Genomic DNA, 25,330 nt, shown 5'->3' on the forward strand with positions numbered 1-25,330 from the left:
TACCAGGATGCAACTCTCAATCTCAGACTAGTTGTGTGTGTGTGTGTGTGTGTGTGTGTGTGTGTGTGTGTGTGTTTTAGGGTCTTACCCATAATTTAAAGATGAAAAGAATAAAAAGCACATTCAAAACAGGATTCTCAGTATTTTTTGCTGAGACTGATTTTTTGCTGATTCAGATAGGAAGACACCAAATTGCTAAGGCTGATGTAAGATATGAAGCTAGAAGTTCAAGTGCAGCCTGGGGATAAATTTAACTTGCATAACAGGTGTAGAGCTGTCACTTTCAGGCATCTTAAGAGGGATGGAATTTTTTTAAATGTATTTCTCTCGGCCTTTTGATTATACAGGGAGCGACTGACATCTCCAAGTAAAACCAGCTGGCCCGGAGCTGAAGGAATAGAAATCCTCTGCTCCGCCTGCTGGAGGTAGGTGATTGGGAGCTGAGCGCAATGATTTAACGTTTCCAAAAAACTTAGCCTAGGCTTTGCTGGACACCCCGCAGCGAGTTGCTCAGCTAGTTGCTTAGTGGGGGCCGCCGGTGTCTGGCGCATGCGTCCCAGCACCGTCTGGGCTGCTCCCCCCGCCCCTACCCTCGTCGACTGTAACGTCATCTGCCTGCCAGGTCTCCCAGCCAGCACAGTGGGACGTGCCCGCGCCGGCTGGACGGACAGGGGCGGAGCCTAAGGAGGTGGGTAGAGCCCAGCCCCGCAGCCCAGCTGGGAACCGATTCAGTCTCTGCCGGCTCTCCACTCTGCCAGGGGGAGCTCGGCGGTGAGCACGCCGCAGCGCGCCCGCACTCTGTGGCCAGAGCGGATTCACGCGAGGCTGCGACTGCGTGAGACGCCTTTTCCTGGCAGCGATCTGGGAAAGTCCAGCTTAACTACGGGCCGGTTGGCCGTTGTACGGGTCCCCCCAAGCTGCAGAAGGACGGTGAAAGGGGCCTGAAGCTGAGCTGAGCTCTCCCGGAGTGGGGAGAGTGCGCCAGGGCGAGGTGGGACGGGAGGGAGGGGTGTTGCGAAGCTCACAGCCAGCGGTGGATTATCCGGGACAGTTTGCGTCTGAGGGCTGCGAATTGAGCGAGGAGGACAAGGGTATGCTCAGTGGTGGCGGCGGCGATGCCCGCCTGGCTAATGCCGCGGCGCGGGGGCAAGTGGAGACCGTGCGGCAGCTCCTGGAAGCCGGTGCGGATCCCAACGGACTCAGCCGCTTCGGCAGGCGCCCGATCCAGGTAGCTGGGGCACCCGGGCCTCGCCGGCAGGGGGCGTAGGAACACGGGTCCGTGGTCTCTGTGGGACGCAGCTGCAACTTGAGATGTCCACTGGCTTAGATCTGTATCTCTTGCTGGAGTGTGGAGCTCAAGTGTAAAGCAGGTTTTCAAAAATTCTAAAGAAAGGGGTTGGACAACTCACCCCTTCGGTTTGGTTTCTTTTTAACGGTAGAGAAAGAGACCAATAATCCCTTTCTCATCTCATGATAAAAGATGCAAGAAATAGATTCATTTGGGGAGGAAAGGGAGAAAGGAGAGGTTATTTGGGGGAGAATTGTTTTGTCTTGCCCTTTTTGCCTTTCGACAAACAGCGATCAACTTTCAACGACTAAGATAATTAAATTACAAGTTACAACAATTTGGATTGGATTTAAGGAATCATACTAAATCATAGCACATGAAAAATATCACTATGAATTTTTAAGCTGCGATATGAAATTTTGTATTCTTTCCTCATACAGGTGAATTGAATACGACGAAATAAGACAGGATTCCTCAATCACAGTACTTAATTCCTTTTATGTTAGCAGTCTCTTGAGTGTTACCTAAGAAAAAATATGCTTCAATAGATTTTTATTGTTTAATTTTTATACTGAATGCTTGGATTACATAAGCATTCCTTCACCTTTTTAAAATGGCAAAGTCTGTTCATAATTAGCCTCTTCATTGTTAAAATTAATTTATTCAATATGTTTAACTATTAATCCAGCTTTAATTGATACTAATATATTTTCTAATTCCTTTAAAATTTAAGTTAATGTTTTGTGCTTTACTGTTGACTATTATGGTCATAGTTAGTACCCACCTCACAGTCACCTCCCAGAACCAAGCTATCTTTAGGGAATCTTGTTAATCGCGTATATTTTAAAGAAAATATGTGTTCATTCTTTTTTAATTCATATGAAGTGATAGAAGAAATGAGAGATAGTTTAAAGGAGCAAAATTATTGTAAAGTAGTTCTTAAAGATGTCAAATTATATGAATAATTGTAAGAAGAGGTTTGTCTTTTTAATTCACCATTTTCTAAGATATTAAGAACCACTTTTCCCCTTTTCCTTTTATATGAAATGCCCTTAACATCACTAATAGAAATCATAACGTATCATGGTTTTTAAGGGAGGAAATGAATGTTTTTGTTATTCATGAAACAAAAAATTAGCATACTATCTTTTGATTCTGTGGTACATTTTAAAACAAACTCACAAAAACAAGTAACTCCATTGTGGGTAGTTATTAAAAAGTGTTTTATTGTTAAAATAAGAAAGTAAATGCTTGCATAATGTACATGTACACAAATGGATACTGTAAGATTACAGCTCTAAAACATCTTTTAAAATTATGCATTGCTCTGATTTAACTGCTAAGATCCCAGCTCTTTTTTATATAGCAAATATTTACTATTTAACACTATAAAATCCTAGTACATTATAAAATCCTGTGCAATGTAAATATTGTATTTATTTTACATTACATTAAATATATTACCCTTTAAACTTTAGCCCTTATCTCTAACACTAAATATTAAAAGTGGTGAACCTTTTATTTTAAAAAAAATTTGTTTTCATCATCTTATAAAACTGTAAGTGACTTTATTGTTTCACCTCTATCTCCATTTTTGGCTCAAACTGTGGGACTATATTCCCTTTATGAGCACAGATGTATGTAACAGTGAAAAGAAAAAGCCTTCCACAGGGGATTAATACAAGAGCTAAACAAAGTAAACCTTGTTTTAAACTTAGTTGTTTATTTTCTTTCCTAAAGCATTACTCTAAACTTCTTTTTTTTTAAATCAGCTAACTGTCTAATAAATATTTTCAGATCGGGATTATGACTGGGGTAGAGGAGACAGCAAGGGAAATAATTTAAGACTTAGTAACTTACTGAGTCTTTAAACTTAACCCCCCAACACACTTAAATCATTTAACAAAATAGATTCCATGTTTCAATGGAAATCGAAAGAAAAAGAATCTTTTTTCCCCCACAGCGACTACAAGGTCTTTATCATTAGCGCTTTCTTGTCTTCCCATGTTTGAAGAATCAAATGGAACTAATTAGGGCCGGGGTGGGGAGTGGCGGGTAACTGGGTCAGCAAATAAAGCTTACCTAGACTCTTGAGGCTTGTAAGCGCCTCTACGTTAGATGGATACTTCATGAATAGGTATTTCTTTGCAAAGTCTCTACCTGCCCCTACGGCCTTCGTGATCACTCTTCTCTCCCGGGCAGGTCATGATGATGGGCAGCGTCCGAGTGGCCGAGCTCCTGCTGCTCCATGGCGCGGACCCCAACTGCGCGGACCCCGCCACCCTCACCCGACCTGTGCATGACGCAGCCCGGGAGGGCTTCCTGGACACGCTGGTGGCGCTGCACCGAGCCGGGGCGCGGCTGGACGTGCGGGACGCCTGGGGCCGCCTGCCCGTGGACCTGGCTGAGGAGCGGGGCCACCGCGACGTCGCCCGGTACCTGCACACGGCCGCAGGAGACTGATGGTGCGTGCATACAACCGCCCACAACGACTCTTCTCTCCAATTCCCCACCCTAACTCAATTCAATAAGGGCTGCAAACATGGAGCGGCGTTAAGTCTTCCTGGGCGACTCGATTCTCCGCAGGAAAGAAGTGGCAGACTGGGAATAAAATTTTTTTTTTCTTTTTTTCCTGGATGTAGCCCTCGACACTCGCCTCGAAGCCAAACGCAGAGAGGTGAGAGAGGTGGAGCACATGGGTTTCCAGCAAGATTTAGGAGCGGAATATGAAACTCCTAGGTTTACTTTTCGGGGTTTTCTGGAGAAAAGTGGCCTGTGAAGAAGTCCACAAGAGATCCCTGGTGCTGACTCTTCACACAGAAGATGCTGGGGCGGAGTGGGAGGCGGCAGTGATTGGCATTCGCGTTGGAGGCAGGTGATAAGGTCCGCCCCACTGACCTTGAAGGAGCCCCTTGTGAATCCCCACTTCGGGCGTTAGGCCCTGGGGGCTCTGAGGGAAAAGGTGAAAACAGGACCAGACAGTGACAACGGTCGACATAAGCGTCAGTAGGCACCCAACGCTTCCTTTACACGGTGGGCGGAGCAGAGCAAGTCACGTGCAAGACGATACTTACTGAAACCTTGGAGACTCGAGCCCGGTCCACTGGATAGTGCCTGGGAAAAGGGAATCTGGGAGCCATCTCGAGTTTGCCCGCTTATTCAAAAATCCCTTCATCAAGATGGTGTTGAACAGCTCTCCGAAAGGGGAGGGCTTTTGCTGTTTGTTATTCAATCTCAGCGAGATTCCTGCGGGGTTCCAGAAGTCCGCGCACAGGCTGACAAGTCCGCGCACAGGCTGACGTGGATTGTAGCAAGAGCAACCGTAGGTAGGTGGTTAACTGTAACGATTTGCCTTATATACGGTAGGATACAGAAAACCCGCTGTGTGCAACTTGAAAAGATTTCGTGATATTTTGTACTTCTAGGTTCTTCAGTAACAGTCTTAATACGGAGACTTTAAATAACTAAGTAACTCTGGCCCTTAGGAAAGGGGAGAGGAAGAACTATAGCTTTTAAATGAAGCTATGGCACAGTGCCAACATCTAGATTACTTTCACCCTTCACCTGTTTATTACTTAAATTTTGTTTCCTTTAATAGAGTGTCTACGGGGTCAAACTGAAATATTACAAATGTCTTTTAGAAGATGGATGCACTTACCCAGTAAATTATCTCGGGATATTTCCCAAAGTTTCGCTGAAAGAGTAGATTGAATATAAAATTGTTGAAAATATATATAATGATGGCTTGTAGAACGTCAATATCTGCTGAACAAACTCAACGTGCACTGTTTGGGGACTTAATTTCCAGTGCTACTTGATACATTATAGCATTGGAACAACTGATACTTCATTGCTTTAATTTTTTAAAAATAGAGATTGGACTCCTAAGATTTTGGCTTAAAATGTGATTTCATTTTTAACTTAAATATTGCAAAATCTTATGACACTCTAATATTAAGGGAAACTTAAATCAAGAAAATGTGGTTGTGGATCTCACAGGGCACCATATTACATTTTTTCATAAATATATAATGTATAAAATTTTCATATGTGTAATATATATGAAAAATGTAATATGGTACTGTGAGGTCCACAGTTATATATATATAAATGAATGACATATATTTGGCAAAACAAAAACATTATACATTGGACATCAAGAACCACTTGGTTGGACTGAAATAGTAATTTATAAGTGCATGTAAAAGTAAATTCAGTTTCAAATCCACCTGGTAGGCAGGTTTGGCTGGTGTGTTTTATCAGCAGCACAAGAAGTATATACTGTTAAGTTTGTAAAGATTTCACTTTGAAGGATACATGCAAACAAACATAGCTCTATATACAGGAACCCTGCCTCTGGCTCCACTGTGCAATTACAAAAAATATATATATGTTAATTTCTGTATCTAAATCTAAAATATTACCAAGGTTTGTACCAATCTTACTACCTGACCTTCATTGCAAGATCTGGAAGTGAAATAAATTCAGAACTCAAAAATGTATTCATTTGGCCTCATTTTTATATTTCCTTTTTCAGCTGAGTGAATGGATGAGAAAACAGGGATGATTTACTATGAAAGCAAAATCTATTTAAAATTTCCTGTGTTCTAATGGCTAATGTTAGTAATTTGAGATATAAAGAATGAAATAGATTCAAACAGAGTGCTCAAGGTCCTTACAACTCCAAACAGGTTTGGGAAAGTGTGTTCATAGGAATGCTTTTATGATATTTTGTTTCTGTATTATGACAAAAATAAGAAGAATACAGTGTCCAGGACCAAATTAGTGAAGCTAGGTACATAACTGACCTTCAGCAAATAAATAAAATTAACTTACACTTACATTGAGATTCTATATTGCCCTTCCTTTATGGGAAATGTTAAAAACAAACTACTTGTGTGTTAATAGGTAATCGTCAACAGAGATTTTTTTCCATCACCTCTGTAAGTAATTCTGTATTTCAAAAAACAAAAGACATGCTTATTTCCCTCTTATGCTTTTCCTAAGACTGCTTGTTTTTATGACAGGGTATAATTTTTCCAATGCTCAAGACATGGCCACTCTACCTAAAAAAGAGCAAGTAGGATTAATGATCTGCAAAAATGATAGAAATCATTTGAAGAAGCACTCTTGTTGACTGCCTTTGAAACAAATACAAAAGCTAGTGTCATCTACAGCGTAAGAATTCTGTTTTCATGTTTATGTCAGCAGCTAATCATAACCAAAATCTGACATTCATTATTAACAAACTATTTTTTTATTTTGTGAAAACTTGAAAAATAAACTTTAGGTTGGTATAAATGTCAGTGTTCAATTACCAAGCTAAAAAAGACAGAGAACATAAGAAAATAGGAAGATTTTAATTTTAAAAATTACTTGAAGGAGCAACAACAATTGAATCATAATACTTCCAGTATCTTCTCCTGTTCTATTCATAATCCCAGGGAAGAAAGAAGGAATGAAGTAAAGAGAAATTAGGACTTCACTGGAAGGTAGAAGACCTGGGTTTCAGAATTGGTTCTTCAACTAATTCAATATATGGCCTGTTAAGTCATGTGACATTGATTAGCCTCAATTTCCTCATTTATACAAGTTGGGAGTTGGACTAGATTACTTTTAAGCTCCCTATCATCACTAAAGTTTTATCCTTTTATGCATTTGTTGCACACATGACTGTAATGTGGTCTTATATTTTATTAATAATGATTTTTGCCATGATATGAGCCCCCAAAAAGCTATATAGAGGAGTGGAGAGAAGACACATTTTAAATTCTGGAGCCCTGGGTGGAGAGAGGGGCAGAATCTTTATAAACACTACCTCCACCAGTTAGCTGAAAATTACAGACAAGCTTATGGGTACCAGCACAGAAAAGATGCTTTGCCAAAATAGCTTAATTTTAAGCTCTTTCTTACTTCATCTTACCTCTGATTTTTTTTCTTTTGCATTTTGCATTTCTCTCATGTCACTCAGAGTCACTAAAAAAAAAAAATCACTTCAAGTGAGCTAAGCAGGTAGACTGAATACATTTATTAGAATAATGCTGAAGTAGGTATTCACAAACTAGTGTAAATGTTCCCAAAGAAAACAATGGTTTTTAAGTACACATATAACAAGGGATTCTAACCTAAAAGGGGTTGGTATAGGAGTTAGAACCAAGAGAAAATGTTGGGAGAAAATGTTGGGAATATTAGAAGAGATAGAAAGTGCAAAGGCATGAGAAAGCTAAAATATGTAGAAAAGTCATTAGAAGATGAGTAACTCTGTAAACAGCTGTTATGGATTTTACAGACCTATTTCTAAACCTCTGTACTTTCTGGTTTGTTTCCATTGGATTCCTTGAAACTTCAGGTCTGTAAATGTTGCCTGGGTGCTAGTAGGAACTAGCTGGTCAGGGAAGAGCTCTGTGTCACCTAAATATGTACAAGTCTGCCATTTCAGGAGGGCCGAGAATGAGACAAAAAGAAAAGCAACAAAAGGACTAGAAGGAAGAGAGGCATGGTGGTGTTCTGTGGAAAATGGGTCAATAGTTCAACATAATTAATCAAATCAAACTAAACTGTTATGGTCTACAAGCTGATAGGATTTGTGAAATAATTCGAGGCCTAAAATGATGGGAATCTACTCATTCCCTACCGTCTTGATTTTCTATAAAGCATTTCTCAATATCAGCTATAACAAATGGTAGGAGTCCTTTTTGACCTCTTGAATCCCTCACTTAGAGTTTCTTGCATAAGGCAAAAAATACTTTATAGAAATGGTAACTTTTATATATCATCCCTTTGTTAATTATGTAATAACGGAAGTAGTGCTTTGAAGCCAGTGCTGCTAATGAAATAATATGTAATTGGCATGGATTACATATTAAACACAGTAATATAAATCAGCATGTATGTCACAACTGAGCACCCAATTCTGATTTACTAATTTGAAGTTTGAAATAAATACAAACCAAAGATTTTTCTGGGGGAAAAAAAAACTCTAAGAGATGAATGAAGATGATTTGCTGTCTCACAGACATTCACATTCTACTGGAAGTTTACAAAGGAACCCCAAACACCTATTAATCCCCTTCCCATTCAGAAGCTCGTGACGTTAGACCTCCAGTAGATCTAGAGTCAGTGCTGGCAGGGAAAATATTTTACAACAGAGTTAAACTGAAAACCAATTACAGTGATTAAACCATGCCCGTTTTTCTTTAAAATTTGGCCTCCTCCCAAAAGGCATAATCTTTTTGTCTATCTTATTTTTGGAATAGTCTATATTATGATATGAGTGGTACTACTTTGTTTCAACCTTCTCTTATGTGATGTCTGGGTCTCTATTTCTTTTTGAACAAACCCCCCTCTACCTTCTTATCCCTGCACAAATTTCCCCATCCTCTTTCCTTAGCTAAAAACTTGGTTTCCCTGAGAATTCCACTTTTTTCTGACTAGTTACCAGTTACTGGGCTCTAGACGGCAGAGTGGCAGTCAGGACTAGTAATGAGTGTCTGCTGTTTGGGTAGCTTTTGATACAGTCCTACACCAGATAGGTAAGGGTTATCCATTGTCCTTCAGATTTCACTCATCTCTTAGTATAAATAATTGCATTTTCTTTATCAGACTAAGTTATAAATAATGTCAGTGTATTTTATAATATGTTTATAAGAGATAACATATAAGTATAAAACAGTAAGCAACTTATTCTGTTCACAAAGCCACTGAAAGGTCAACAGATTGACAACACATGAAGTTTGCTTCTGAAGGGTGAATGTTAGAAATATTTATACTCAATGGCTTCTCATTCCATCTGTAGGTTATGAGTTACTAACCTCTACCACCTTTCCTAGGGCACAGTGGTACCCTTTACAGACTCCTGTACCTGCTCCTAATATGCCACCTAGAGTTACAAGCTATAACCTTGCCTAAAATATTTTGTCATCCTCTACTATTCTCTAATCTCTGGATTGCCTTTGTTAGAGGTATCGTATATGAATTTATTCCAGGGTTTCAGGAGCCTTTTGATCTGTTTAAATCCCACCTTAAACAGAAGAATTTAATGTCATCCCCTTTCTAGGGAAAAATTACATGGCATTTTATTTTACATTCGCCCCTCAGATATTTATTATATCTGTACAATGATGCTATCCACACCGGTCATCTGAGACCAACATATAGGGAAGTGGTTCTCAACCTTGGCTCTCAATTACTCTTGGAGGGGTCTAAATTTTGAATTCACTGACCAACTTTAGGACAACCGAATTAGAATCTCTAGGTTTTAGTACAAGGAACTATATTCAATATCTTGTAATAACCTATATTGGAAAAGAATATGAAAAGGAATATATATATATATATATATATATATATATATATATATATATATATATATACACATACATACATACATTTATATAATTGAATCTCTATGCTGTACACCAGAAACTAACACATTGTAAATAGACTATACTTCAATTAAAATTTTTTTTAAATCAAGATAAACCTAAAATAAACTTAAAAAAAACCTCTAGGTTTGAAGCCCCAAATTTCCATTGTTACTTTAAAATTCTTGTTCATGGTAAATTTTCAAACAGTATAGAAAATAAAATTTCCTGAAACCTCCCTACCCACCATTCTCACTATCCAGGAGTAGCCACTATTTTAAAAAAGTAATCAGCCTTCCAGATATATAGGTACATATAATGGTAAATACCCCTGCCCGAACACACACATTTGGAAAATGTAAATGGGATCATACCATTCTGCAACTTGTTTTCTTTGATTCGCAGTAGGTCTTTGACAATTTGCATTAGTATATAGAGATGCACTTCATTTCTTGTACAGCTGCATAGTTCTTTATTTTATGGAGGAACCCCAATTTTTTAAAACCAGTCTCCTATTGACAACCATGTAAATTATTTCCTTTTTCTCCTACTACATATCATGCTATAAAGAACCTTTTCACATCCTTACATGACCTATCTGTAGCAATTTATAGGAGTGATATTGCTGAGGCTAAGGGTACATGTAAAACATACAGTGTATATCTGTATATGTGTGTGTGTGTAAAATCTTTCTATATTTATGTACATGTTTCTTTGCACACTTATATGAGGTACAGGAGTGGACTTGCTGAGACAGAGGATGTATATGCATATAGTTTTGATAAAAACTGTGAAGTTGCCCTCCAAAGTGAATGCACCTAGTTACAATAGAATGTAAGAGTGATTGTTTTCTTTTTTTCTTTTAGGTTTTTTTTGGGGGGGGATAATTAGGTTTATTTATTTACTTTTTTAAGAATAGGTACTGGAGATTGAACCCAGGACCTTGTGTATGCTAAGCATGCACTCTACCTCTTTGAGCTATACCCTCCCCACAAGAGTGATTGTTTTCTGACAACTTTGCCAGTGTCATCTCTCCTTTTAGTTTTTGCCACACCTATAGGTATATGTCAGTGTTTTTGTTATGTTTCTTTACTAATCAGTAAAATTTAGTACAATTTCATGTATTTTTGGCCATTTGACTATTTGTACATCCTCTAAACTGCCAGTTATATTCTTTGCTAATTTTTATACTGGGTTACTTTTTTTTTTTTTTTTTACTCATTTCAGTATTTATTTATGTATTCTAGAAGTTAATATTTTGTCATATATGTTCAAATAATGGTTTTTAAATCTTGCTTATGGTGTCTTTTGTCTTATACCTTTGGGCTTTTCATTTTGAGCATGTGCAATAGTAGGGACGTTTCTCAAGGAATTTGATAATCAAGAGATACCTGAGGGAAAAAGCTAGTGTCCTGGAACATCATGACTAGGGGTGGGGTGGGTGGTACAGACAAGATATGTTAAGTAAATGCCCCCTCCTATCTCTGCCTGTTGGATGAATTTGCTGATTCAAAATAGAAATCATTTGCCACCAATCTAAAACTCAGATCTTGCAAGTCAGTTTTTAAGCAAAAGGAAGAGAGGAAAAAAAAAAGCTCCAATATTTAGTGGTCTTCTGTCTGCACAAATGACCCATCAGTAGCTCACTCCCCATTGACTTTGGCCTTTAGTACAAAAGAAAGAGTTTGTAGTCCAAAGAACTTCTTAATGATTCCAGCCCTGGCACTTGCTGGCCATAAAGCAATCAAAGATTTGCGTCCCTCTGGGCCTCAGTTTTCTCACCTGTAAACTAGATTAGTAATCCCAGATTTAAAGGGCCACTGTGGTGATAAAATGAGTAACATAAGTGAAAGTGCACACAAATAACACTGTTCAGTTTTTGATCATACTGTTTTTGAAGAGCACATAATCAAAAATCATTTGGAATTCCAAACGTCTTTGGAACACCACAAATTAGTTGTGTTGCTAAAGATTCATCTTCATAATTGTATTTTGCTTAGTCTAACACTAAAATTAGATAGAATTCCCCTGCATACCACAACTAACAAAACATAGGTGTTGGGCAGCAGAAGAAAACGAAGATGGGATTTAAGTTTAAGGTGTAAAATTTATGTTCATCGAATACAGTGCTTACTGTGTTACAATTTTACTCATTGGTCTTACTCAAATGGCATTCCTCTGAAGTGGGCAACTCTCCTTTTATCAAGAATAAGTTTGGGTGGAGAGAGAAGGGTTATAGGTTAAGCTATACAGGCCCAATCAACACAGACAAATCTTCTGAATTTAAACTTGGCTGGGAAACTGAGGCTCAGCAGACCTCTCCAGCATAATGAGATAACGTGATGTCACATTTCATGTGTCAACTTGGCTAGTCTATGGTACCCAACTGTTTGGTCAAACAACAGTCTTTTTATTGCTGTAAAGTTTTTTTTTTTTTTTAGATATAACTAACATTTGAATCCACAGACTTGAACAAAGATTATCCTCCATAATGCACCTGGGCCTCATCCAATCATTGGAAGGCCTTAAGTGAAAAGAAGTTGCTCAAAGAAGAAAGATCAGTCTCCAGGCTGCCTTCTGACTCAAAACTGCAACATCAGCTCTTCTGGGAGTCTCCAGCCTGTCTACCTGTCTTACAGATTTCAGACTTGCCAGCCCCCACAATTGGGTAAGCCAGTTCCTTAAAATAAATCATACACACACACACAAACACACACACACACACACACACACACACACCCTATTGGTACTGTCTCTCTGGAGAACTCTGACTAATAATTTCAAGAAATGTGTAATACAGATCTTCTCACCCTCACTCACCATGATTTATTGCCACAGCTAATTAAACTGCCGGGGTCCAGGAAATCCCTAACTCCTCCCCTTCTCTAGAGACTTTAAATAATACTATGCTGAGATTGGGCAACATTTTCCCTCAAGGATGCTTTCTCTGATCCCCCCACTCCCTAAAGTACCCCCCCTCTGTTTGCCATAAAGCGAAATTTTCTCATAATTGTACGTGTTTACTAGTCCATCTCTCCTATGAGATTTGTGCTGGGGGGTGGGGGACGGGTGGTGCGGAGGGTGGGAGGAGGAAGACAGAGCAAGTTGGGCCTTCCACAGAGTTTACATACTAACTACATACTAACTATTGAGAGACAAACAAACAAACAATTACTTACGATGATTTCTGTATGGTAAGTGCTTTAGGGAAAACAAAACCAAAAACAACAAAGAAATACGGAGATATGATGGTGCCTGAAAGAGGAAAAGTCTCTGAGCCCGGATACTTGAGAACAGACCTGAAGGAGAAAGAGCTAGCCTTGTGAAGAGCAGAAAAAGCCCTTTTATTCTGTCGCAGAGGAGTGGCAAGCAGCCTCAGTGTGGAGCCCGACGTTTGGTAAATTCTGAGGGAGTCCTGCAGGAGAGGGGAGAGGTAGGTTTGTAAAAGATGTGTGTAAAAATGAGTGGCTATTTAAGCCTGGTCCCTAAGTCTCACTTTAACCGGCCCGTTAGGCGGTTACATCCTGTGCCAAGGTGAGAGGTGGGGAGTGGAAGCAGCCTGCCGCTGGAACTGGCCTCTCAGTTACAGTACGGTGATTGCACCATCCAAGCCTCACTTGCCTTCTCCAGACAGTGAGGGGCTCAGATCCTTTGGACCTGTCGGTTCTCACGCTGCGGATCCACTTCTGCAGCTCAACCACTAGGTCCGGGCACATATAAAAGAAGCCACTTCGAGGTGGGCCACCTTTCAAGTTCCGAAGATTGGGCCTAGTCCCACATCCTCTCTTACATGCCTGGTCGGCCAGGCCGCGCCTCCAGCCCACGAGGCTCTCAGCCGATCGAGACTGACTTCAGGCCTGGGACGCTGGAGCATCGGGTCAGCGCCGTCCGCCTGAAAGCGGCGGCCTGGGCTCGACCACCCGCCTTCGGGGAGCAGGCGAGCCCGGGTCAGAGCTCCATCCAGCCAGAGAGCTGGGACCCGTCAGACAGCGCTCTGGAACCCGGCTCCTCCGTGTCCTCAGGCCGCCGCGGTGTCCTCGACTCACCCCTGCTTTATGCGGCTCTTTCCTTTCCTTCCCCTGCTTTTCCTGTGCAGAGAGGACCACAGCGGCGCGAGGAGCAGGGTGGGTGTCCAGAAAGAAAGGAACAGTGATGTGGAAGAAACGAGGAGGAGAGGACAGAGGAGAGGGACCACGCTGAGGAGTCAGGCGGAAAGAGGGAAGGGTGTCGGAGAGCCGGGCGGGAGGAGGAGGCGGCGGCTGCGGGCCGCCGCGGGCGTAACGACCAGTGGACGCCGGGCCTCGCGGAGAGCGAATAGCAGCTGGTGGGGGAGGGGAGCACCACGGGCGGAGGAAAGAGGAAGAAGCGTTCAGATGCTTCGCTGCGCCGGAGGTTAAAAGCGAAAATAAAAATTCTGGTGAATGGACTGTCGGCCTAGCCCAGAGCCCTCCGCAACGCCGGGAACAGGGAGGGGAAAGGGCTCCCGGACCCAACAGGGGTTGGGGTTCGGCTCCGCCTACCTGGTCCGGCCCCGGGCCCGCCGCTCCAGCGGCGCCAGCGCCACGCAGTGTCCATATGTCGCAGCAGTTTCCTTTAATTTCACTCATTTCCCAAATCTAGAAGTGGAACATAGCGCCATTTCTTTCAAAAATAACATCCAGCCTCCTGAATGGAGGATAGAGCTACGAGATGACTTTGCTTCCCCCCCCCCCTTTCTTTCTTTCTTTTTCTCTTTTAAATAATCCGGTTTGGAAAAATGGAGGACCCTCGGCGAAGGGCGCGAATAATAAAGGAAGGGGGACAGGCAAGCAGGGACGCGAGCGGGACCGCGGCGGTTCCTGATATGGCAGGGTCAGGTGACGGATGTTGCGAGGGGGCGGGCTGCCTGGAGATGCGTTGTGGCGTCAGGACCTTGAGCTGTCACCGCGTGGGGCGCCCGCGCGGAGGGTGGAAAGGTGGGGGGGGGGGGAGCGCGGACCGGGCGGGAAAGAGGAGGTTGGGGGGAGGGAGAGGAACCTAGGACGCTAGCCGCCCGCGCGCGCGCGCCGCCAGGCGCCTCTGCCGGCCTTTCCCGCGCGCGTTGTGCGCAGAACGGTTCTAAGCTCTGGGGAGGTCGGGGTCGAGCGGGCGCGCGCATGGAAGGCGGGTGCGCGCCTGCGGGGCGGGGATGGGCGGGGGGCGGTGCGCGGTTTTCAGTGTGCGACTCGGGGGGCGGGCGCCGAACTGCCTACCTCTGAAGCCAAAAGGCGGCACTGCGCCCGCCGAGCTCCGCGGCGGCAAGAACATGGTGCGCCGGCTCCTGGTCACAGTGCGGATTCGGCGCGCGTGCGGCCCGCCGCGAGTCAGGGCTTTCGTGGTGCACATCGCGCGGCCAGCGGGTGAGTGGGCAGCGCCGGGTGTGCGGGCCGCTGCGGCCCTCGTGCTGATGCTAGTGAGGAGCCAGCGCAGAGCGCAGCAGCCGCATCCTAGACCAGGTAGGAAAGGCCTCGAAAATCCCGGGCACAATCGGCCCTTGGATGATTTTGTTTGATATAGTCTAATACTCAGATAAAACATCTTCCGGACGAGGTTGGAGGAGGTTGTTACTGTGTGGGAGGCTCCTTCCACTTTCTCCCCATACGGGTTATTGTTACTTAGAAGTGCCGTTCTCTAGTATTTTGAGCCTGGAGCCCCCTTCACCCACCTGAGTAATCCCGTGAAACTCTGGGGGATACCGGGAGATTCTAAACCCACTTTAGAAGTCAGTCACTCCTGAATTTCCTGGGTGGCAGTCAGTGAACACACACACACACACACAAGGTGTATTTCTAAGGCACTTTATTGCGCCCTGGAGGAAAGTATTACTAACGGTCTCAGTTTTCTGGATACCGCCTTTTTTCTCCCCAACCTTCCTGCGAGGTCAACCCTCCCTCCTTCCAGTAGTGGAGGAGGTTTGAGGGTGGGGGCTCGAACAGAGTTTGACTTCCCGAAATAGTAACATTGATCGAAGGATCAGTAACTGCTAAGAGGAGCAAACACTTGCTTTTGCAGTCAATAGAGGTGGACTTTCTTGGTGAGATGGAGGTTTCTTCTTTAGCGGCCTGGTTATATTTAAAATGCTCGGGACAATGCCCGTATGTCTGGCAACCGATAGACGTACAGTGAGGAGTCTGAGGATCACACTGATCAGATTTTAGTCATCTCAGGCCCCAATTAACACTTTTTTAAAAAGTGAGGCCTACTTTTTGAAAAAAGAATTCTAGGTAGTTTTGTACCCACATCAGATCAATCTTTACATCATCGATGTAATTTCCTATGACTAGAATAATTGAAATATTATATATACATATAGTTACAATATGTGGAATCCTAATTAAAGCTTGGATAATAAATCCAAAAACAAATTAATGAGACTTCACTTTTTTTTTACCATTCTTGTGGCACTATTTCCGTGGGAATATATGTTTTGGAAAAGCAAAGGCTAGCAGAGGGGGAATTAATTTTTATTGTAACGTAAATAGACCTTTTGACATGTAAATGTAAAACTGTTAACGTTTTTAATTAGACGTTTAATTAAGTGCCTCAATTTCTATTGACAAAAAAACTACAAACAATTTATAGGGAGAATACACATTTTCTTTTTCACATTATTATGAAAGTTCAGCTTTTTAAGAATTAGTAGAAGGAGCTTTGTAAAGAATTTCATGGCGTGCTGCTGGACTTGATTTTAGTTCATTTTATAACATTAATAGGATCCTTTTTTTTTAAATGGTGCTTTATCCATACCAGCAAACATTTAGCCACCATGTTTTTGGATCTCATTGCTGTTAATGTTACTCTGTATATAAAGCTACTTTATTTAAATAATTAGGTTGCATTCAAAAATCTATAGTAACAAAGTAGAAGTTTTAATCTATGTAAATACTATAATTATATCTTTTCAATTTTAGGAATACATACTGTAAATACTGTGATTAATTTAAATTACAGAAATATTCATTTTATAGTCTGTTTATTGTATAAAGTGTTAACATATGAAAATGATAGTTTCATTGAAAATAGCCATTTATTTCTCATTTTTAAGATACATATCAATTTTCTGAAATGAAGTGAAAGCTATTTAAAAATGCATTGACTATATGAAAAGCCCAATTTTCAACAAATAGCTGAAGACAGAACATATGACTTGGATAGAATAGAATATGTTTTAAAAATATGTGCAATTCTCCAACTTCATATATGAAATTATACATGTATATAAATATCTGGAAGTATAATTACAAATGACACATAATTATATATTTCATATTAATGTGTTATGTCTATTGGTTTTATTGATTTCAGAATATGTATGGATAGTATGTATGTTGGGATTCACACAATTCCTTGGGAGTCACAGTGCTAAAAAATAACTTGTATGACTTATTTAACAATACAGATCTGTAAGGTGTTATTATTTTAACGTCTTTTAAAGTTTCTGCAAGTATGTTCATTATGACTTTTTTATATGACTGGAAAGTGTAAATAATAAAATTCCACATTACTAGTTTCTTATCCACACATGCCTGATTAATTTCATTAATTGATTTGTTATTTCTACCTGAGTGTATTTACAAAATAGTCATTTTTAATGAATTTAAATATTTATTTGTTTACTGCTATCTGGAAACTCTTAGAGGTTTTTCTCTCCTTTAAGAGCATGTGTCCTATCAAGGTAAGCATCGTACAGGTAGTATAAACTATTATTCCTAATGTGTACATGATCCCTAGCTTATATGTGTTCTAAATGAACAATAATCCTTTCAGAAATCAACACTTAATATTCGCTCAGTTCTTTGGGGACTTGAATTTTTAAAAGTCCATGCTCATCCTAAGGCAACAGTGACACAGTCTGTTGTTATGTATGTCCATAATATTTTACAGGTCTGCTAATTACATATTAGTTCATCACTAGTAACGACTATGGTAGAGTTAAGCTAAACCATTTTCTCAATATGTGAATGACTCCTGATAGTAACATGGTCCACATCACCTCAAAGATACTTTCTTAAAGGAAGGCTGAACGTTTGGCCCAGTGTTTTTGCTCTTTTAAAACCTTTAGTCTTTTTTGAGAAGCATAACAATCTTACTTGCCCTACTCCATCCTAAAATACCCTAGGCCAGGGAATCCTGTCTACTCCAAAATCCAACCTGATAAAAAGTTTTTGTGGTGCTTTAATGCCACAGCTTACATTATGTAAACAATGGGTATAGTTTCATTTTCTAAATATAAAAGTATTATATTGAATAGCTTTTTAAAAAACTGTAGTTCTCTGAATTCTGGTTTTCACACATCTGATGAATAATCTTGTGTCTGTTTATTGACTGAAGATTTGTAAATTTTTCTAAACAGCCACCGGCAAGAACATTTTTACAGTTATGTATCAAGAAATTGTAAAATATCCATACACTTTTATTCAGTTTTTCTATATGAAGGCATTATCTTAAGGAAATATTCTGACAAAGACCAATACAGACAAATAATAGCAAGAAATTGAAAATTACCTGAAATTCTAGCAATCAGGTTGTTAAATTATGGTACACTTACACTCTGGAATTATGGTCTGAAGTATTTCAGAGCTGGGAAATTATATATCATCATGTTTTTGAAGAATAATAGAATGTAAAATTATTACATTATAAAGTTAGGCAGTTTTTAAAAATTCAAAACAGTAAACTTTTATTCTTTTCCTCTCTCTCTCCCTACACACACACACACACACAACACACGAGCACACATACATGCTCACGCGCACACACACACAAACATTCCAGAATATTAATGGTGGCTTCCTCAGGATGGTTGGTGTTCTTTTATTTCTTCATTTGAGTTTTCCAAAATTCTGTGACCATCACTAATTATTTTCAAAGCCTTTGCCACTGAAACGACCGTACAGTACCGATGAACTAAGAGCTTTCTTAGTGTTATTTGGGGAAGGAGTGAGAAAGGGTGAGGAAGATGAGTTGTGCAGGTATCCTATAGAAGACTGTGGCTTTAAGGTCTGGAGAAAGCCTGAGAGGGTTCTGACTTCAGACTCTAGCGCACGCTGCGCCAATTCACAATGTAGTTCGTTTTTTTTTAATGATAAGTGGGTAGCTATACCTGTTTCCAAGGCGCCTGGCCGGTGTTAGGCCTCTCTGGTTCCAGAACGTGCGTCCTTCTCGGGATCCCTTCTCACAAGCCCTCAGCGGACGACTTCAGAGTGGGGCTCACCACCTCTCAGAACGGGGCTGGGGTCGCAACGGGTGTTCCCAGAACCCTAGAGTAGGAAGTGAGACTCGAAACTGCTCACGCCTAGCCTCCACCACCTCCCAGCTCCAACCACCCTCCTGGACACATCTCCCCACCCTCTCAAGTCTTAGAGACGCTTCGGATGCCGGAGATTTTATTGGCCGCTGGGGTAGGACCCTCCACCAAGAGTTAGACGCTGGCCACTTCTCACCCCACTGCGCGAACGAACCCCTTCTACTTTTAGCCTCCCCGGGGCCTCATCCTTCACCCCATCTATTTCCGCAGGTAAGATTTTTATCAGAGTAACAGTAACTGCAAAGTAGGGGCTAAAAGCTGAGCAGGTTAGGGGCTGCCCTGGAGGGGGGGGGAGGGGATGGGGACAGGCAGTCTGAGTGGGCTCAGGAGGCGTGCGAGGTATAGGTATGACAGCCGACATCTGTAGCTTGAAACTGGCTAGGCCTTTTTTTCTGGAAGGGAGGGGGCAGAGTGCGACAGATTCACTCTGGGGTCGAGGGGTCCGCGGCACTTCTGAGGTTCCCTGGCCATTCCATTCCCTTCCAGACCAGATGGCGACCAGAGTATTGAAGGGTCTTCTCTTCTTTGTTTCTCTTTCTGAGGTGCAAGGAGAATGGCCAGTGATATTTTTCCAGTGATGATGTCTCTCGACAGATTTCTTATGCTGAAACTTCCCTCATGTTTGAATAGATTCCCCCTTAGTTAAAAAGAATGAAATCACTTATTAGAATGAAAAAAACATCAGTAAGTATTAAAATAAGATCAACTTCTATGTCAGTAAGCCAACTGATGGAGAAAACCTTGGGAATAAAGTAAGGCTTTGTTCGGTAGGAGAAGGAAGATTCTTTTAAGACTCTGCTCCATTTTAGAAAATGCCCACAATTTGGGACCTCTGCAGATTATCTTAATTCATGCTATTTCAGTATGTGTTCAGCAATCCCATGTATATTGACAATTATTGAATTTACTAAGCATCAATAGCATTTTTTTTAAAGAGGTGAGGATTGAAGAAAATCTCTGCTTCTCAGTGAAGGTATTTATTTCATAAACCCTAGAATGACTGTTGCAGTTGGGCAGAGCTACATAATCAGAAAGAAGTAATGGGGGGGCAGTTAAAAACATCAACTACAAGCTTTAAAATTACAATGCCTCAGAGGTCCTTTGAAAAAGAATTGTTGATTTTTATTTTCTATCATAAATGACTTTTTAATTCTTCAACTAGCTTTCAGTTTTCCCATTTACCTTAAAAAAAAAAAAAAAAAAAAAACCTCAAAACTTATTTAAATTGTTGTGAAGCCAGGAGGGCTTTTTTTTTTTCCCAAGGAAGAAAAGGTTTGTAGATTGTAGACGTTCAGAATTGTATGAACAAAGATACTCTTTTAAGCAAATTGAAACTAATAATAAAATTGTGCAATCAGAATGGTGTAAATAAATATGTCCTTACTTTCTTAATTTAAGCACGAAAATAATGAGAGATCAAGAAGTAAGACAAAGGTTATCAGCAGCAGCATTACCTGGGCTGCTGTTTAAAATACACATTTCTGGGGTTCAGTCTCAGAAAATTTGACTCAGCAGATTTGCTATGGGTCCCAAGAATCAGAAATCTGAACCTTAAAAGCACATGAGGAAGATTCTGTTACAGGTGGCTCACTGGGACACCATTTGACAAATTTGATCAACATTGCATTGCTTTTCTTTTAACCTTACTTTTTCTTATTTATTTTTAAATTGAGGTCCAAGCTTTTAGGTAAGATTTAAAATTTTAGAATCAGTCAGTTATACTTTGGGTCCCAGGAAGCACACTGAGAATCTGAATAAACATTGGAGGAGCTCTTTTACCAAAAGAGGGAGGCCCTTTATTATTATTATGTGATCCTTCATCTGAATTGGAAAAGATTATCTCTTAGATGCCACATTTCTACAATTAGAACATATTTTGGGGCAAAAGATGTAACAGGATACACTTGTGCATTAAAACTTGTAGCACCAGATAGAAATTTTCCACAAAAGTCATTTATGATATGTTTTTGAAACACTATATACACTCATCCTTGTTTACATAGGATGGATGGCACTCTTAGGTAGGTAGGTAGGTAGATAGATAGATAGATAGATAGATAGATAGGTAGATAGATAAGGGATTTCATTCATTTTATTTTATTTTCCAAACCAGAACGAGGCAGTAAACATAACAAGCTAACAATATGTTAGAGAAGAAAAAGAAAACACCAGTATTTCACAGTTTTAAATTATATTTATTTACGATCAAGGCAAAACTGCAGTAAAATGTAGGCATAATAGAGTAAAGCACTTATAGACAAAATGATGGGTATTTGTGTCTGTAAAAGCACACTGACGAGGAAGGAAATACATATGAATGTTATAAGCTAAAAAACAATGTGCAATTATAAGAAAAAGTAAAATATTATGCCTTTCAAATTCTAACCATATTTTTCTGCTTTTAAACTATATTTTTCTAATGTTACACCTATTACTTTGTGATATATTGGGGGGGGAAAGCTTCTGTTTTACTTTCTTTTTTTGAGTGCCACCATTTTCTTGCCCTGAATCTCTCAGGCTGCCAGATCATCTGACTCAGCAACTGTACAACTCTTTCACCCAATTTAAAGAAACAGCAGCTATCCAAAGAACAATGAATCCCCCCAGTCGCTAATCTTTCCCAACCTGTAGAACAAGCAGTGTGTTTTAACTCTGAAATAATTGTTAAATGTACATACAACATGGGATACTTTGAATTTTACTCCATTCAATTTACATGCTGAATAATTGAAGCTGAATATATTTTATGTAACACAGTTTCTAAAAGAAGCTTATTGAAACTTTCTTCCAAAAGCACACGGTCAAGTTTGCTTTCTCTTTTCCCTCAGAATAATCATAAGGAGCTTAACAGTATTAGACACATTAAGTTATATTATCTCATTTAATTGTCATATTATCCTCATGCTTCAGGGATTTTATTCTCTCATTTCATACACTGGAGACTGAGGCTCAGCTTGAGGTTGCATGGTCTGTCAAAAGCCATTGACTAGTAATACATGCAAAATTGAATTGTGTGTGTATCTTGCCACAAATGCCCTCACATAGCATTTTATAGCTGCCCTTGAGTGAGTATGTGGGTATACATACACACACACACACACACACACACACACAAACACACACACAAACACACACACACACACATACATAGTTTCAGTTCCATCTCTTCTGGTTAATTGTTGTTTTCAAAGTTGCTTAACTCCCTTGGACCTCTTTTTCATTCAGTACCAACCATGTATGTTCCAGTAAACATATACTGATTGAGTGAATGAAAAAATTCTGAACAATAATGCAATATGATAACTGAAGTCCTGTCAGCTCTAAAAGCCATTGAATCTCATAATAAAGAAAGATTAATTTCTTTCAGAGGTTTATTTCTTGCCCAGAATAAAACTAACTCAAAACTCTCTTGTAAATTAAATATAAATTACTTACCTCCACTTTGATTTAAGAGCAATAATGGGAAATCTATGTACTAGCATAGGAATCAGTAGAAGCAGAAATGTCATTTTCTTGGGGTATATGATCTGTGATTAGATTCCATTTCCTTTACTTATTAGCTATGTGGTAATAAGTCTCGTACTTAAAATTCTCAGTGCTTCCATTTTCTCATTGTAAACTTGAGATAGTAGCCTATAGTACTCATCTAATTAGATAAAATAGTATACATAAAGATACATTGTAAACTTTCATCCATACATTTGTCAATTATTGTTAAAGTGCCTAGTTAAACTACACCCTTAAATGCTCATTAATTTACTTTTACAGTAAATACCTTCTTAATTGTAATTTAACTGTTTAGCTAGAAATTCTTGAACTCCATTTTAAAGAATATGCATATCATAATAAAATATATATTTATATATTCAAATTGTTGGCACATTCCAAGATGTCAGGTAAAATCAATGTAAATTTTGCCTAATTTTTTACCCACACCTGTACAAAAGCCCTATATGATGGCCTTTATGGTGTGACTCTGAAGTTTCTAATATTTGTAATTATTTAACAGATATTAAACAAGATTGTGAACTTCTGTTTTCTAAGATAAGAAATTAAATTAGTTTTAGAAAACTGCAAAAAATTATTAATTTGCCTTCAATTTATCAAAAATTCAATAACTCAAAATAATTTCTGGAGGAAGCACTGAGGTAATGGGTTCTTGATTCCTTCAGTATGGTTGCTGCAGTCTGAATATCTGAATCAATAGTTTTGGTGCAGAATTTTCTAAAAATTCTTTAGTATAAAAAGTGTGTGTGTGTATGTGATGGAAGGAGAGAGGGGCAGAAACATTAAAGTCATCCTCAAAACCTTCAAAATGTCTGCCTTGGAAGATGACCTTCAAATATTCTTATTCACATTCAGTAGGCTATCAAAGAGGCAAAGTATATTAAATATACTTCCTGAGGCAACATTGACTTAGGTATACAAAGTTAGTGCAGAGTAAATGGAAAGTAATTTTGTTATCATCACCTTTTAAAAAATGAAGTCTGGAAGTTCTAATCTTAACCATAAGAAAGAGAAATATAAAACTATACCCTCAACCCGGAAACTCAAAGGAAAACATGAGTGTAAATGTTAAATCTGTAAGTGAAAGGTGCTAAAGCATAAGTAGGAAGCATTTTCTGATTTATTCAGGATTGTTGTATATCATCATGAAGTTGATTCCTCCCAGAGGAGTTTAATTACATATTGAGTGAAGAATGTGACTTCAGGAAGAATGATCCAATACAAGAAATTTTTCTTCTGATCTTTTACAATATCAGAGGATGGTTTGGCTTCAGAATTTTCAGAAGTCCAGGAAAGGCAAAAAAAAAAAAAATTGAAGATGACAGACTGTAGAGCCCCAAGAAGGCAGTTAGTTGTGGGGAAGTGGGCAACTAGGTCTTCCTTTGAAGAGGAAAGCTTCAGTGTGGATGATTCCCCTGAAATTAGAGTGTCCTAAATCATTGTGAAACCCAGTTAATCAGTCATGTACACTCAACTCACACCAAGAGTGAAATCTGAACACAATATTACTTCTCTGTGAGTTTTGCTTTCTCAGGGAGATAATAGCATGTACATATATTAGCAGCATAAGCAGCAATTAAATATTATGTATGTTCAAGGTGAGCAATTAAGAGAGCAACACATGTTTGAAAGAAAATGTATCCCATCAAGGAAGAAAAAGAAGGAGGTTGGGAACAGAGGTTTAGAAAAGGTAAACTTTAAAATTTCTCAGTTTTGCCTGTAGTTTCCCCATTGGCCTTTCTACATGAACTGCACTGCAGGGAATGGTGGTGGGTGGCAATGCACGCAGAGGAAATATTGAACACAGCAACACACTCTATTGTCACCTCCCATGATTTAATGAAGTTTTTGTGGAGGTACTTTTGTTATAACACAGCCAACTTTATTACAAAGAAGCTCTGTTTGCAGAGGGTTAGAATTCAAAGACAGAATTAATCACACCTTCTGGAAAGGAGTGTGCTTGTTCAAACCACAGATGCCTGCAGAATGTACAGTAATAAGCAAAAAAAAAAAAAAAAAAACAACCCAAGAGGAAATTGACTTTCAAGGCCTAAATGAATAAGATGATAGTAAATGTCATATCCTTAAAAAAAAAAGTAAATTCCATTTATTGAGAGCCTACTGTGTACCTAGATATTCTTTATTCCTAATAATAACCCTATGAAATACTTTTTATTTCCTATTTGAGAGGTAAGGAAATGGAGGCTCAGAAAGTTTACATAATTTACTCAAGTCTGCAAAACTGGTAAATGAGGGATGAAGTCTACCTGAGCGTAAAGACTGAGGTAGCCTTATTACCCATGCTGCATTTATGTTTCCTCCAAGATTATTATTTAAGGATATGGTTGACACCCTCACCGATCACATCTATCTGAGTCAGAGTAAATAGCTGTGGCCATAGAAAGAATATAGAAAAAGGACTGGGTTTAAGATCTACAGCAAACATTTATTAACTAGGTAACCATGGCAATACACTACCCCTACATTTTCTTATCTATAAATCAAGGGGGTAGCTTTTTGAAAAGCGATTTTGCCATATGTGTGGCAATACTATGTATTGTAGCAATTAGAAACACTTTAAATATCTGCCAACAAGGGCATCATAAGTAAACTGAACCTCACCTACCCCTCCCAGTGGAATATATTGCAGCTGTTAAAAGTAGTGTTTATAAAGTGATTTTCAAGAATTTGAGGAACTGTCTAATGATAAGTAAAAGTAAAAGCTCATTGCAAAACTGTGTTATATCCATAAGAAATGAGCAAAGAAAAAGCCTGGAAGTGTTTTAAAATGTTGTTATTGTTTCTGCATAGTGTAATTTTTCATTTCCTTTATGAAGTTCATTTCTT

General features: G+C 39.6%; 4 protein-coding genes across 6 annotated transcripts in view; 3 read left to right on the plus strand and 1 right to left on the minus strand.

The window, feature by feature from the left end:
* Positions 1–1,059: 1,059 nt before the first annotated feature.
* On the plus strand, positions 1,060–5,790 carry CDKN2B (cyclin dependent kinase inhibitor 2B). The gene is made up of 2 exons (XM_032477597.1): positions 1,060–1,228; positions 3,491–5,790. The coding sequence occupies exons 1-2, from the start codon at positions 1,094–1,096 to the stop codon at positions 3,749–3,751; spliced, it is 396 nt and encodes a 131-aa protein (XP_032333488.1). The 5' UTR covers positions 1,060–1,093; the 3' UTR covers positions 3,752–5,790.
* LOC102517211 (cyclin-dependent kinase inhibitor 2A) overlaps positions 4,477–25,330 on the plus strand; it is a 38,931-nt gene continuing 18,077 nt past the window's right edge. Inside the window, exons 1-3 of one of the 3 annotated variants that reach the window (XM_032477596.1) lie at positions 4,477–4,614; positions 12,118–12,319; positions 12,851–13,084. The gene's annotated coding sequence lies outside the window, so the exon portion shown is untranslated. Of the gene's footprint in view, positions 4,615–12,117; positions 12,320–12,850; positions 13,085–14,909; positions 15,126–25,330 lie in introns of those variants that run through there. The other 2 variants (XM_032477595.1, XM_032477594.1) reach the window with 2 other exon arrangements.
* LOC116663066 (proline-rich receptor-like protein kinase PERK10) lies at positions 13,397–14,585 on the minus strand. Its single transcript, XM_032477592.1, has 2 exons — positions 14,172–14,585; positions 13,397–14,032 (listed from the first exon to the last, which is right to left on the minus strand). The coding sequence occupies exons 1-2, from the start codon at positions 14,224–14,226 to the stop codon at positions 13,530–13,532; spliced, it is 558 nt and encodes a 185-aa protein (XP_032333483.1). The 5' UTR covers positions 14,227–14,585; the 3' UTR covers positions 13,397–13,529.
* Positions 14,681–17,184, plus strand: LOC116663068 (tumor suppressor ARF-like). Its single transcript, XM_032477598.1, has one exon. It carries the CDS (start codon positions 14,819–14,821, stop codon positions 15,179–15,181), a length of 363 nt encoding a protein of 120 aa, XP_032333489.1. The 5' UTR covers positions 14,681–14,818; the 3' UTR covers positions 15,182–17,184.

The sequence above is a fragment of the Camelus ferus genome, chromosome 4 (assembly GCF_009834535.1).
Source record: "Camelus ferus isolate YT-003-E chromosome 4, BCGSAC_Cfer_1.0, whole genome shotgun sequence".
In the NCBI taxonomy this organism is placed as follows: Eukaryota; Metazoa; Chordata; class Mammalia; order Artiodactyla; family Camelidae; genus Camelus; species Camelus ferus.

Coding starts and splice junctions, on each gene's coding strand:
- CDKN2B (XM_032477597.1), top strand. CDS start 1,094: ATGCTCAGTGGTGGCGGCGGCGATGCCCGCCTGGCTAATGCCGCGGCG. Junction 1,229..3,490: donor TCGGCAGGCGCCCGATCCAG/GTAGCTGGGGCA, acceptor TCTCCCGGGCAG/GTCATGATGATGGGCAGCGT.
- LOC116663068 (XM_032477598.1), top strand. CDS start 14,819: ATGGGCGGGGGGCGGTGCGCGGTTTTCAGTGTGCGACTCGGGGGGCGG.
- LOC116663066 (XM_032477592.1), bottom strand. CDS start 14,226: ATGGACACTGCGTGGCGCTGGCGCCGCTGGAGCGGCGGGCCCGGGGCC. Junction 14,033..14,171: donor CGGGCCCGGGGCCGGACCAG/GTAGGCGGAGCC, acceptor CCTCCGGCGCAG/CGAAGCATCTGAACGCTTCT.